The sequence below is a fragment of the Lissotriton helveticus genome, chromosome 12 (genome assembly GCF_964261635.1).
Source record: "Lissotriton helveticus chromosome 12, aLisHel1.1, whole genome shotgun sequence".
Taxonomy (NCBI): domain Eukaryota; kingdom Metazoa; phylum Chordata; class Amphibia; order Caudata; family Salamandridae; genus Lissotriton; species Lissotriton helveticus.
Genome location: NC_136073.1, coordinates 77362899 through 77377782, shown reverse-complemented (window position 1 = coordinate 77377782; position 14884 = coordinate 77362899). Strand labels below are relative to the sequence as shown.

Here is a 14884-nt window from a genome sequence, read left to right as displayed (position 1 = left end):
TCTGACCACCCTGGTTCTGGTTCTGGTTCTGCTTGATCCTTGTTCTGACCCATTTGTCTGCCTTCTTTCCCAATTCTTGGGGAGAGGTCAGATCTGAATCAACAAGGTGCTGGTGCAATAACTGGTTCTGACAGTTATTTAAAATTTGTTCTCTCATCATCAGATTATACAATCCTGTGTAATCAGTAACCTTGCTACCCAGCAACCAGCCCTCCAAAGCCTTAGTGGCACTATCCACAAAGTCAGACCAGTCCTGAGACTGAGTTTTCTGGGTGTCTCTGAACAGTAACCTGTACTGCTCAGTGGTTAAACCAAACCCATCAACCAGTGTATTCTTCAGGACCTGGTAATTGTTAGCATCCTCCACTCTTGTAGTGAGGAGCTTATCTCTACCTTTGCCATCAAAGGAGAGCCACAGTATAGCTGCCCACTGACTCTGGGGAATGCCCTGCACAGTGCAGGCCCTCTCCAAAGCAGCCATCCATTTCTGGATGTCATCCCCTTGTTTAAAGGGGGGCACTATCTTTGTCAGGTGTTTAGTATCTAAACCCTTCTCTCTATCTCTTGTGAGATTGCGGCCACCAGTGGGAGCTAACCCACTCATCTGCTGCTCTCTAGCAAATGCAAGCTTTTCTTTGGCCAGGGCAAGTTCTTCCCTTTCAATCCTCAGAGCAGCCTGTCTCATTCTGGCTTCATGCTCTATTCTCTGAGGGGAAGTCAATCTCCTCTGGGGAGAGTTCCTTCTCCTCTGAGAAGAGGCATTAGAGTGCAGAGATCTATTGGAGTCCCTAGAAAGAGATCTATCTCTCCTAACTCCAAGGTTAGGCCTACTTAGGGTCAGTACTGGGGGTTCCCCAGATCCTAGCCCAAGCAAGTCTATGTTGGCCCTAGTTAGCCTTCTGACTACCTCAAGACCTTTGTCTGCCTCATCCCCAGAGAGTTCCTCAGGATCCTCCTCCTCAACTGCATTTACAGTGTTGTGGAGGTCTGGATCCCCAGTGGTACCCTCTAAGGCTGGCATATTCCCATCTAGCTGAGAAATCTTTCTCGCATCATATGTCTCTAAGAGACCTATCAGAAAGGGAATGGTGGGGTTAGACCCCTGTTTCAGTTTCCTGGAGGTACACACTTGTCTCATCTCCTGGAAACTGAGAGCTGCATATCTTGAAGTGACCTGTGGAGGGTCAATAACCACAAGGGGAGTCTCTGAAGACTCTCCATGGGTAGACATGCTTTTCTAGTGAGGTGTAAGTGGTGCACTTACCTACACTATTTGTTTGCCTACTGATCCTTTGCTAGAGTTGTAGTTTAGGGTGTGCTAGGCCCTAGGAGCTACAACAGCTGGTTCAGTAGAACTCAGAGTATTCTAAGCTAAGTTATATGTACCTTAGTACTTATGTGATCTTTCAAATGATATTCTTAGGATATGTGTGGTAAAACAACAGCAAGCTCAAATCCCAACCGCTGCTCACCAATGTGAGAAGTTGGCCTGATATGCAGTGTTCACTATTCTAGTGATCACTATGCATCAGTCCAAACAACCCTTATTGATGATTGGTTTTAAGTCAACCTTATAGACCAGCTATCCTAGTAGCGTGGATACGAGCAGTCTAAGGCTAAGACTCTAGAGGGCGTGTTAAGCCAGCTGTTTTACCATCACATTACCCCTTGAACACCAAGTGAAAGGACACCACACAAGTTGTTATGAAAATAAACAGATATTTATTTATAACAAGACTACCCTGAACTCTTTATGAGTCAGGGAGCTAAGCACATAACAAAACTCTTAAGAAAATACTTTAAGTCGCACAATTTACACAAATGCCCTAGGGGCACGAAAAACCATATATTACAAAAATGGAATGCGAACTACTAGCAGGTAAGTAACTATTCTCATAGACTTTAGAAACGCTAGTCCTACAATGCTAAACACTTAGATTAGTTGCAGGAGGCCTGTGGACGTCGTGTGCAGAGTGGGAACTCTCACGCGTAAGGCGGGAAAAAGTCTATGGAGGCTAGTAGTCACAAAGTTACTGTTCTCGGGCGAACCCGACTTGGTGGGTCGAAAACAAGAGTGGATCCGAACACTTAGGGTGTTGGACTATGCTGGAGCACCGGAGTACTCAGGTTACCTAGCCCAGGGGCTGCGGCTGCATAGGGTTGAAGTTGCGTCGGAAACCCTCGTTGAAGATCCAGGAGCCTGAAGAAAGAGTTGCTGGCAGGCGGCCAGTGGAGAAAGTTCGGAGTGATCCAAGCCTGGATCAGGGAAGAAGAAACCTGTAAGCAGAGGGGACCAAGTTCTGAATCACTAGCCAGTGATTTGAGTGGGCACCAGGATGGCACCGGACGAAGTCACCTCAGCCAGGTGAGTGGGCGCTGCTGGGCTCTGCAGTCTCTCGGACCAGGAGGCGTTGTCGGCGACCAGGATGGAGGTGCGAGCTGTCCCACGAAGGTTCTTGCTGTCGACGTCGCTGGACCCAGGATTGGGCAACAAGTCTTGGCAAATGCAAGGCCCACGCGGTGGACCTAAAATGGCGTCTTGAGTGGACCAGGAGGGTCCAGGGTGCTCCTCTGTTGGAGGGGAGCAAGGGCTAGTCTGGAGCAACCAGACCAGCAGTAGTTGTCGTCGTGGAGCGTCGTGAAGGGGTCACTAGCCAACGGGCAAGCGACCTGGACAACGCGGTTGGCAGCAAAGAGCAGAAGGGCCCCACGCAGATCTCGTGGATGCAGGGGGGCTGAACTTCGGTGCTGGAGCTGCTCAGGGTCGGGGCTTCTCTTACCCCAAAGCACTCAGTCGAGGGTCACTCGGGAGTCGTGCTGGACAAGCGTCGTGCAGTTCTGAAGATGGCCGGTCCCTCGAGGTCTCGTCGCACCCACGGATCACAGCTGGGCTGATGATGTAGGTTGAGGTCAGAGGTGCCAGGGAAGCCGGTTCTCGTCATGATGGAGCAGTCTTGATCCGAAGGAGAGGCTGGTAACAAACCGCGATACTTGGTTGGTGCCGGCTGCTGCAGGGTGACTACTCCTTAGTCACAAGGGAGAAATCTTGAGAAGAGTCTTGAGTTCCTTCTTGCAGAAAGTAGTTTCAGGATTCAAAGATGATCTGATTTGGAAGGGGCCAGTTCCTACCTTTATCCTGAAAAAGGGGACTGGCACGCGACTAAGTCCTGCCCAATGGGTGGGACCAGGAGGGGGGTGGTTACACCCCTCTCCCTTTGGCGGGCTTTCCCCAGGCCAGGGGCTGGAGTGCCCCTGGAACTGGTTCCAGCCGGCCTATACACAGTGAGCACCGGGGTGCCACTTGCAGTCACCTTCCTCTAAAGCCCTGCCTACCTAGGATACACAAAATCCTGTCTGGGACGGTGCTGGCACCGCCCCTGACAGGAAACCCTTTGTCCTTGCCTCCTGCTCTGGGAGGACTCCCAGCAGCAGGAGGGCAGACTTGTGTCTCGGTGGCAGCATCCATTTTGTGGAGCTAAGGCTATGTCTGACTTTAACCGGGGTTACAGGTTACATACATGTCGTGTCCCTCTAGAAGGGTGGAATGCTAACCCCGTCGCCAGAATTGGCGAGGGGTTAGTATTCCAATTCGTATGACACCTTACTCGACATGTTTTGATAAAGCGATACCAGAGTTGGCATATAACCGCGAGGATTATAATGCACTAAAGAGTATATGGTATGCGATATCATGGAAACGGCTAAGGGATGGATCCCGAAAGCCGCAGACAGGCTCAGCTCATGCCAGAGCACTATCTCACACGATTCCAAGCACTCTGCCCTCAGGATTGTTAAGGCCTGCCATAGGAGTGACTGATAGGAGATCTGTGTGTCCATTTAGGTTTAGATATAGGGATACTATATCTAAAGCAAAGGGTGAGTACACCACCTTGCCCCCAGCTGTCAAGCAGCCAGTTGTGTCTGTTTGGTTAGTCAGTCCAGGGGTGGCATAATACATGCTGCAGCCCCTGGGAGACTTCTGGGTACACCTCAGCCCTGGGTACAGGGACTTGGAAAGGGCCCAGTGCCAATTCAGTACCTGGGTACAATTTGGAATAGAGAGAACAGCTAGGCTGTGGGTCTGATTAGCAGGCCCACAGCCAGGGAAAGTCGTAAACCAGTGAAGCAAAAAGCAAAAAATCTGGGTGATCATAGGATTGCAGACCCTACTCTCCTACACTTGGTGAAGGTGTGAACGCTGCTCCAGGTAGCAGCTCTGCAAATGTCTTTAATCTGTACCCCCGCGAAGAGGGCTGTCGAAGAAACCACAGATCTCGTGGAATGAGCTCGAATCCTGCCAGTCAGAGGTTTCCCTGCAGCAGTGCGACAATGCAGAATGGCACTCGTGATCCATCTTGAAATGCCCTGTTTGGAAAGAGGAAGGCCCTTGCTTGGGCCTCCAAAGGCAACAAATAACTGAGAGGATCTTCGAAATCCCTTAGTACGTTCCAAGTAGAATTTCAAACACCGCTGTACATCTAAAGAATGCAATGTTCTTTCTGCTGGTGTAGCCGGTTGAGGAAAGAACGCTTTCAGAATGACCGGCTCATTCAAGTGGAAGTCCGAGGGTACCTTAGGCATAAACCTAGGATTAGTTCTCATGATGACAGTGTTTCTTTTGAATTGGAGGAAAGGTTCTTGGATAGTCAAGGCCTGCAATTCTCCAACACGCCTAGCCGACGTGAGAGCGAGGAGGAGAGCCAATTTCCATGAAAAGTATTTCATGTCAGAACGATGGATTGGTTCAAATGGGCCTTTCATGAGTTGAGAAAGGACTAGATTTAAATGCCATGTAGGAGGAGGTGGTCTCACTGGTGGATAGACTCTGAACCAGCCCTTAAGAAACTGCTTGACAATTCTGGAAGACCACAAGGAAGGCCCAGAACCAGTCCTTCTGAACCTTGATATTGCCGCCAAATGGACCTTAATCGATGAATGGGCTAGTGCCGACTTAGCCAAGGACAGCAGATAAGGAAGGAGCTGATGAGGCTTGGAAGTAAAAGGATCAATGCCCTCTTTCCTGCACCAGCAACAAAATCTTTTCCACTTAAAGCGGTAAGTCCTGTTCATTGAAGGAGCCCTTGCCTGGGAAAGGACCTCTTTAATCTCTCTTGATAAGGGTAGGTTCATAAACTCTCGCTGCTCAGGAGCCATGCAGTCAGGTGTAACGACTGTGGATCTGGGTGCCAAACTTGTCCTTCGGACATCGTGAGGAGATCTGGTAGAACCTCCAAAGGAAGAGGAGGGGCTATCGACAAGAGATGGAGTTCCATGTACCAGAACTGCCTCGGCCAAGCAGGGGCTATGAGGATCATCCTGCACGGCTCCACCTTGATCTTCCTGATGAGCCGTAGGATCAGAGGTATGGGAGGAAAGGCGTAGACAAATGTCCTCGACCATGCTATCGAAAGCGCACTCCCCAGGGAACCTCGATGGTGAAGCCTGCTTGCATAAGACCGGCATTTCTTGTTGGTTGGAGTGGCAAAGAGATCGATTTCCGGTCTGCCCCACTGGCTGAAGATCTCCTCCAAAACCCTTTGATTCAATTCCCATTCGTGGCTGACTGAGGATGACCTGCTCAGTCTGTCGGCGTTTTCGTTGAGGATCCCTGGCAAGTGTTCTGCCTTCAGCGATATCCTGTGAAGATTCGCCCATCCCCAGATCTGTTGAGCTTCGTGCGACAATGTGCGAGATCTGGTTCCTCCCTCCTTGTTCACATAGTGCATGGCCGTGGTGTTGTCTGTCCTGATAAGCACCTGTGAACCTTCCAGCCGAGGAAGAAAAGCTTGCAGAGCCAGTCTTATCGCCCTTAGCTCTAAAAGGTTTATGTGGAGATGTTTCTCCTGGGGCGACCAATGACCGCTGACATGCAGGTCCTGCATCACTGCCACCCAACCCTCCAATGACGCGTCCGTTGTCACCACTTGTGGAGATGGATCGCTTACGAAGGATAGACCTTGGGACAAGTTGTTTTGATCTGCCCACCATAAGGCCGCTTCCTTCATCACTGGAGTGACGGTCACTCTGTCCTCGAATGAACCGTGGACCTGTTTCCACTGGTTGTCCAGCTGTTCCTGCAGAGGATACATTCATTGTCTGCAATGGGGAAATAGTGGGATACACGATGAAATCACTCCCAGGAGAGACTTGTATCGGCGTACTGAAAGACACTTTCTTGCGTGTAAGTCCCGGGCCAAGGTCTGTAATTTCTCCCTCCTTTCCGGAGTAGGGAAGGCTTTTGAGAGCTTTGAATCCAAAACGGCTCCTAGGAAGCGAGCCTTACTGGACGGGACCAGGGAGGACTTGCCGTTGTTCAGAGTGAGTCCCAGATTCTGAAACAAATTGGTACAAGCTCGAACAGCCTCGAGCGCTGCCTCCCTGGACGGAGCTTTCAGCAACCAGTCGTCCAGGTAGACTTGGAAATGGTTTCTTCGCAGGAAAGCTGCTACTGGCGCCAGCACCTTCGTAAAAATTCTCGGGGCTGAGCGGAGTCCAAAGGGTAAAACCCTGAACTGAAAATGGCTCTTGGCTACTGTGAATCGCAGAAACCTTCTGTGTGCTGGGTGAATCGGAACGTGGAAATACGCATCCATGAGTCGAGCGTGGCCATGAAATCCCCCGGACTGATGAGCTTCAAGATGTCCTGGAGAGAGACCATCTGGAAGGACAGGGAGATGAGATAGGTGTTTAGCTCCCTGAGGTCTAAAATGGGGCGCCATGTCTCTAGCGTTTTCTTCACCAGGAAGAACCTGGAATAGAATCCTTGCCCCCCTTGGTTGGAGGGGACCGGCTCTATCGCTCCCTTCAAGAGCATCTGTTGGACCTCGAGCTTCAGGAGACGATGGTGTTTCGATGGAATGGCTGCCGGGGGCTTGGGTGGAGGGACTTGCGTGAATTCCAGGGTATGCCCTTTCCGAATGATGTTGAGCACCCAACGGTCCGATGTTATCCTGGAGCAATTGTGAAGGTATTTGGTGACCCTCCCTCCAACTGATGATCTCTTGAAGGAGGGTCCAGTAGGAAGAGCCAGGAGGCCGCTATTGGCGCTTGGACGAATCTCGTCCTTGTCCAGCCTGTTTCCCCTTATTGTAAGGCCTGGAGTAGTTGGTAGACTGGCCCTGCCGCTGTTGATAAGGCTGACGGTATTGCTGGGAACCTGAGCCCGTGGAGGAATAGCGCTGCTGTTGGAAGGACCCCCTGAAGTTACCACCTCTGCCTCTGGATCCTTTAAAAGGAGACTTTCGGTACTGAAGGGTGCCCAAGGACCTGGACGTCTTCGTGTCCTTCTTTATTTCTTGAAGAGTGTCGTCAATGAGTTTGCCGAACAATGCCTCACCATCCAAGGGAAGATCCAGGACCTTGTTTTGGATCTCAGGCCTTGAGCCATCCTTGGCGACGGAGGACAGCCGCCCCAGCCAAGGAACAAAACGCCGTTGTTGCAATGTCCATTGCACAGTCAATGATCTCCATCGACGTCGCTTCTCCCTATTGCAAAATCTTTTTCGCCTCAGATGTTGACTCTGGAGGCAGCTGGTCAAGGTACGGGGCGACATCACACCAAAGCTGGAGGTCGTATCTACCCAGGATCGCCAGGGCATTAGCAGCCCGCACCAGCAAACTCACCATCGATGAGAATCTTTTCCCCGCATTATCCAACCTCCACCCTTCCTTGTCCGGAGGAGTTGTCAAGGGAGCAGAGGGGTTACGGGATTTCCTCTGCGCTGCCTGCGAGAAAACGGAGTCTGGTCTTGGATGACCCGTTAAAGCCGCCGGCCCATCGTCAGGTGCCCTGTATTTTTTATCTAGACACGGTAGCACAGGGACCACCGTCGCCGGGTTCTTCATCGCCTTTAGGCCCTCTTTCCATAGATGATCCACAATAGGAATGGACCTAGTTGATTTCCGAAAGGGTTCCTTGAAATCGTATAGGAAACAATCTGTAGTAACCTTAGGCATGACCAATTTGAATCTGCCAGCAGCCCTTTCCATCAGCTGATGGAAGCCCCCAATGTCTGCTGGCGGGGAATCCGCCGGATCCGGGACTGGTGATGCGGGATCCAGAATGATATATTCATCATATTCAGTATTAGGAACTGAATCATGATCCGACTGCTGATCCTCATCCGAGGAATCATCATGGGCTTCCTGCAGCCCGGACGAATCCTGTTGGCAGGATGTCTGAGGCTGAGGAGAAACTTGAGCCGGAAAAGTTGGTGTCAATGGTGAGGCCGAAACCACTGTAGGCGCAGCAGGCGGTGTTGGAACCGGAATTGGCCTATTCGCCTTAGATTTATAGTCCTGCAGCATCCTTTGCAGATCTTGGAGAAAAGAAGATGGCACTGTGACCATATCCTGTCCAGCATGGTGCTGTAATTGGGCCGCTTGATGATGACCAACCTCTTTGTGGTCGTATTCGCCCTCAGAGTCCGTCTCCTGGCATTTGACTAGAAGTTGGGAGGGACTATTGGCATAGCTGTAGGAGTCCTGGTCCTCCTCCTCCTCCGACTCTCCTTCCTGAAGAAGCATGGTTGGCAGTAGGGGAGACACAGTCCTCGGAGAAGTCATCTCCGGCGTGATTCTTGTTACAGAAATCGTAATTCTCTTTTCAGAGGACAAGATCGTCGACGGGTCCGTCGTCGACGGTTGTACCTGCGTCGACGAGATCGGGGTGGTCGAAGTCGTCGACGATGTAACTGTCGACACTCCAGATGTCGCCACTGTCAAAGTCGTCGTCGTCGATGCCCTCGTCGACGAGACCGCCGTCGTCGTCGACGTCGTCACCATCGTCGTCGGCAAAACTGTAACGATCGTCGTCGGTACCTTCGTCATCGACACCTTCATCATCGGCACCTTCGTCGTCGGCACCTTCGTCGTCGGCACCTTCGTCGCCAGCACCTTCGTCGTCGGCGCCTTTGTCGTCGGCCATCGACGCTACCTTCGTCGACGAAACCCCTGTCGATTTCTTCGTCGACGGAACGTCCGCCGTCGACGTCTTCGTCGTCGAGGACTTAGAACTCCTCTCAGAAGACTGGGATGAAGGTTTCTTGAAGGCTGAGGCAGTCTTCTCACCTTTGGAAGGCGTAATAGGTCCTACCCTCTCCTTTTCACCTCGGTGAGGAGATTTGCTGGGACCTAGGCTCTCAGACTCACTGGGGGTCTTTTTTGAGGCCTTAGAAGAACTTTCCACAGAAGGAGAAGGGGAACCCCTACCCCTTTTCACTGACCTTCTCAAAGAAGACATCGACGCTGCGTCCTCACTGGATTTCAGCTTCTGGAGCCATGTCAAAAGTCTACCCTCACGGTCCCGGAGGGTCTTGGTCGAAAAGGTGCGACAGATCTTGCAGTCCGCAGCCTGGTGGTCAGGATAGAGGCAATAGATGCAGTCTTTGTGCTTATCCTCCACAAAAAGCCTCTTTTTGCCACAGGTGGAAAATGGCTTAAAAAGGGCTTTTTTCTTCTCCATTTCAGACATGCTGGAAGGCAGCTAACAATCCTGAAGTGAATCTGAAAGATTCTGAAGAAAAAATCCTGAAGAAATTCCTTTGAAGAGTAGAAGTTGAGCAGAGCTCAAAGGAGACTCCCTAAGCACAACGTGCGGTAGAAAATCTGAGGCTCTGAGGTTCCTTCAGGAAGGTTCTAAGGGGTGAGGCACTTCTGATTGGCTGATGCCTAAGTTTGGTCTCTTTTACACAAAGAGGGTGATATGCTACAAAAGGGAATTAGGCCTAGGCCTTTTTCCTTGGTCTTTTGTACCTACAGCTATGGTATTTTTGTTACCGGGACTCCCATTCCGACGACGGGGAATGATACAAAGCATGGGAATCTATGAAAGTTCCAATACTGGGGTAACAACAAAAACCGTGTTTTTCAGGTGTTTGTGGAATTTTTATTTAATTTTAATTATTGCTTGCTTTAAGCACTGATAGTGCATGTGTATAGATAGCGTGTGCAAAGGGTATATGAGGTCCAAATACATTTTTACTGCACCAGAATGGACTACAAAGTCAATAGCATTCTACATTAACCCTGAGTATAGTAAAGATGCTTTCAGCACACCATCTGAAGTTACAAGGATCTCTTACAGGGAAGCACTTCAGCTCAGGTATCGATTTTGACAGACCATCATACAACTTTAACACATATGTAGCTGAATTACTGCAAATACAAACAATATCACTCCAATTTTCGGGGAACTTGGTAGGAACTTTTTTCAGCAGCGTTCCAAGTGACACTGTGTTCCATGTTTACCAAACGTCTGGTGTCATGTTTTCACCACTATCTCAGATGCTTGGTGACAACATTCGTTTCACATACACTAGTCACTACATCTTGTATTGAATGTTTAAAGCTTGGGGTGTTTGGCAATTCACTTACAATCAATACTGACTCACTAAGAAAGGGTGCATATGTATCAAAGGATTTCACCCATTCTTGGTCTGTGGGTAAATGTGATGGTACATCTTAAGAAAGATTCTTATGAAACCAGACATTTTACCTATCAGTCAAATCAAATGTAGCCAAAATATCAAATATGATTTTGATATTTCCCAATTCTCTACGGTTTATAAAATAAGTGAATAAGAGCTAAAACATGCTTCTAAACACTGCATCATTAGACCAAAGACCACAAAACTGAAAAAAGCAGAAGGAAGAATAGACAATGTTTTAGTGACATCCCTAAATAACAAAAGTCACGCAGAATAATGCTAGCCCAGTCTTTCTTCATGCTACCTTGTATAACAAAGTTGCATAGTAGTGGCCCCTTCAGGAAGAAATAAAAATGTCTACACTGGTGATAGCTATTTTCCTTTCGGTGGGGTTTTATCAGTTATAATAGGTTTAAACTTGAAACCAGATAGCCTAAGCAGAACATACTGTAGCTTCTCGAATGGATGAGCATACTTTTTCACAAATTAGAACTTTAAAATTACCTTCATCTTGAAGGCTTTCTTCCCACTCTTCATAGCATTGTCTTCGAAGGAAAACTCGTTTTCTCGAATGATGGCTCGGCTATCTTTGTCACCTGTGTAGGTCACCACGTAAAAATATGGAGCCCACATCTGGAATTCACGCTCCCAGTTGATGATGGTAGAGAGGGGAGCACTGACCAGAAATGGTCCTTTGGTATGTCCCTGTAAGAAAGAGGAAATGCAGCAGAAAAACAGAGGAAAGAAAGAAAGGGAGGTACCAATATGGGCAAAAACAAGCATCAGAGAGGAAAGCAGACAAAAGAAAGAATAGACATGCCAGAGAATGAAAGGAATATGAAGTAAAACATAGCAAATAGAAACATTAAAAGGGTGTGATGGAAGAAAAGTAATTTGGAACAAAAGAGTAAAATGGATGGATGAAGTCAAGGGGAATTATGTGAGAGATAGAAAAAAACAAGGACATTAACACATTAAAAATGAGAGATTGCAAAATGGGAATTAAAAATGAAAATGATACAGCTAAAGAGTGATGCTTTAGATTAAGGGATAATTTTGAAAATGGTTGTTCCTTTAAAAAGCAGAGAATGAAACAAAAACCAGAAGGATATAAAAAAAACTACTAAGCAGGCCTTATCTTGATTAAGAAGTGCTTCTTCACTACTTAAAAGAGTATAAAATATCACATTCGACTATTAAATACACACCTTGAACATAAAGGGGCCATATCTTTGTCACTTGTGAATCGTTGGGAAATATATAGACTGCTGGGAGCATCTCTTCCTTACCTCTTTGTAAAGGGAATACAGAAAGACGATTGTCTGTATAGTCTTGCCGAGCCCCATTTCATCAGCCAGGATTGTATCAGTGCCCTGCGCCCAGGAAAAGCGCAACCAGTTCAGTCCCTCTAACTGATACATATGTAAGGTTCCACCAGTGGCAGTGACAAAGTCGGGTTGGCTGTCATATTTGATTGTTGGCTGAAAGTGAGACATGTGAAGACGTTGATATCTATATCAGCATTTAGGCGTTTGCTATTACACTATCCTAGACATGCTGCTTCACTCAGTTATCTGTACTACCACAGCACAGATATGGGGGAAGGCCTGAGAAAGTGTGAGACCAAAAGCCTGTGTTTAACAGGTCGTTTCTATCTTTATTTCAGTACCTGGCTCATATGTTTAGCAGGGAATAGAACACTAAAAAAGTTTTTCAAATGATCAGAGGCAAAGCATTTCAACATGTTTGTATAAGCAATTGTGAGCACAGAACAGGCTATATCTCAGGGTTACAGCACACCAGCTTCACTGCAGAGAGAGTCTGCCTTTAAAAACTGCTTCAATAAGGGACTAAAACACTCCATCCAAAGCCTTCGGCATGTCAGCACACAGCGCTACAACAGAGTAGCACTAGTTTTCACTTTAATCCAGTCTGATCACTATCTCTGCCACACAGCATCTAACAGTTCATATAAGAGATTGCTGCTACCCTCCAAGGGATATTACAGTCAGGGCAGGATGATGTCTGCTATAACATAAGACGACTCGGTCTCTCCAAAATATCCAGTAAATTTTCTCCCACAGCTTCCACACCCTTTTGCCACTGAGCTATCGACAAAATCTATTCTTCCTAATCTAAACACTATGAAGCTCATCCTTTGCCATTTAGCAAAACAGCACACATTCATCAGCTCGGGTTTTTAAAAAAGGATCTTTATTTGCCACACCTAAAGAACTTTGATTAACTTATCTTTACATAAGCATACTATGTGGATTCCTTCGTAATCATCTTTTTCAATACATTCCAGTTACTAGTAACTGGTTTTCCTCACTCAGGCAAGATATCAACAATGGTACAAACAAGCGATACAGCAGTAAGCAGCTGTGAACAGAGATTCATTTCAGTTAAGAGGTCCTTCTTTTCTGTGTAAACGTAGATTTCTCTCATTTTTAGAGACACATTCTTCACCATGCTTCTACATAAGGAACTTGGTTGTAAACAATTGCCTGAAAAACTGTAATTGTCAACATTACTTGCAAAATCATCTCATATACAATAAGGTAGACTGAAAAGAAGAAACACGTATGCCCAAAAAATAATAAAGCATTTCTCCCGGAATAAAAACACTGTGACATAAAGTTCATATCTGAGAATAGCTGAAACCTGGTGTATCCAAGACAACCCCTAGCTCCCAGCCAACTAGACCACTTGTCTGACCACTAAATCACCCAAGCACCTCTCAACCAATAAGGTATAAGGAGCTTTCATTTTGACCAATTGCAATGTGCAGGTCATACAGAACATCTTTTGCTCATGAGCCTGCAATGTTTTTGTAAAGTGGTACCATTTACACCTGGAAAACGCCTGAACTCTTGAAACGTTTAGCAGCAACTGTAGAAATGGCACACATTTCATATACAAAGAAGTAGCAGAAAACTGATGGAGACTGATTGTTTCAAATCAGTCCACCTCATATTAGATTCAGATGGTCAAAAACATTCATATTTTGCTAATATTTTGTTCAATATCGAAAGAAGGTCTAGCAGATATCTTTGTTTAACCTGCTTTTGTTGAAATTGTGGTACAATGCATTTAATTAAAATGTATGATTTTCGGCAAATATATTCATCTATATACCAGGCAAAAGAAGTTATGGACACTATAAGATGATTCATCAAGCAGATCAAGCCCACCCAGTAATAAAATTGGAATGGCCCAGCATCTCTGTACATGTATAAGCTGCGCAATATGAGGCACGTCTTGTTCCTTTACAACACCAAATAAAAGTACATAGGGCAAAATTTAGACAAGAAAAAAAAGATGGGGATATACATTTGGGAGAATCCTAAACAAGTAAAGCACTTTAAGAAAAATTGTCATTTTTATGATCCACCCTACAAATGTTCACACTTTTTAAAAGTTCTTCATACAATTCGCAACACTGCCACATAACTAATTGTCAAGATGCAAAGGTTAGTTACCTGTAAGTATGTAGATCTCCCCTCCACGGCCACCCTTTTGAAGGAGAAGAAAAGGTTACACACCCCTCGTCCTGTTTCTGACTCACAGGTATCTTCATTGACGTAATAAACATAGAATATTCTCCGCCGCATATCGCAGACCCCAGAACATCTTTTCGCATATTTTCTTCCATGGAAAGCAGCAGAGTCTCTGTCCATGATGTAATAATAGGGAAATGCACTGGAAGCCTAAGGCTTATTCTTTTCTGAATGTGCATATTAGGCTTTAGAATATTAGAAAAGATTGCACTGCAGCATCTATAATGGAAGGCTATCTGGTTACAAAGTGTACATGAAGGTAGAACTTAAGTCATATAGGCCTACGTTACAGGTAAAGGGTAAAAAGGAGACTGAATCTTTAAAACCTGGGAGGCACTACTTTCCCCCACATCTTCTACTGGCAGTTTGCCTTCCAGAGCCAGTTAATTTTTTAATAGATGGCTGAGAACAATACTACCTACAGAATATCAAAATAAGGAAAGACGGGGGCAGAGAGCTAAATGAAGGTCCAGTGCTTCGTGCTCCAGAGTAATGAGTCACTCCATAAAGAGAGTCGTTATTCCTAAAAAAATGAAGTGTGGGACAGGTCGTTTCAGAAGGAGGCGAAGTCGGAGAGACTTTTACTTGATGCCCTCACACACCGAAGGATGTCATGCTTCATCATAGGGCAGTGCTCCTGGTCATGCCGGCACAGCAGTGCCCTATGGGTCCCACAAAGGGTCGCTTTATCGGAGATCTGTTGGCTATCAAGCCGTATGGTGTGTGCGGGTCAGTGCTAGTTTTGTGATAGGTGAGTTGTAAGTTAAACAGATGACTGGAGGGTATCCAGAATGAATGAACTTAATAAAAGGTTCCCTCGGTCATGGTTAATAAACCAAAAGAAAACAAGTTACTTACCTGTAAATTTGCTTCCCCAGTATTGGTACTTTCATAGAT

General features: G+C 46.8%; 1 protein-coding gene across 8 annotated transcripts in view; it reads right to left on the bottom strand.

Moving 5' to 3' along the window:
* The window catches only part of CHD3 (chromodomain helicase DNA binding protein 3), a 1139027-nt gene that overhangs the window by 692729 nt on the left and 431414 nt on the right, over window positions 1-14884 (bottom strand). For all 8 annotated transcript variants that reach the window (XM_078670235.1, XM_078670239.1, XM_078670240.1 and 5 more), the window contains exons 14-15: window positions 11717-11908; window positions 10932-11132 (exon numbers count right to left, since the gene is read on the bottom strand). In XM_078670235.1, coding sequence (XP_078526361.1) covers window positions 10932-11132; window positions 11717-11908 — 393 coding nt within the window. The remainder of the gene's footprint in view (window positions 1-10931; window positions 11133-11716; window positions 11909-14884) is intronic.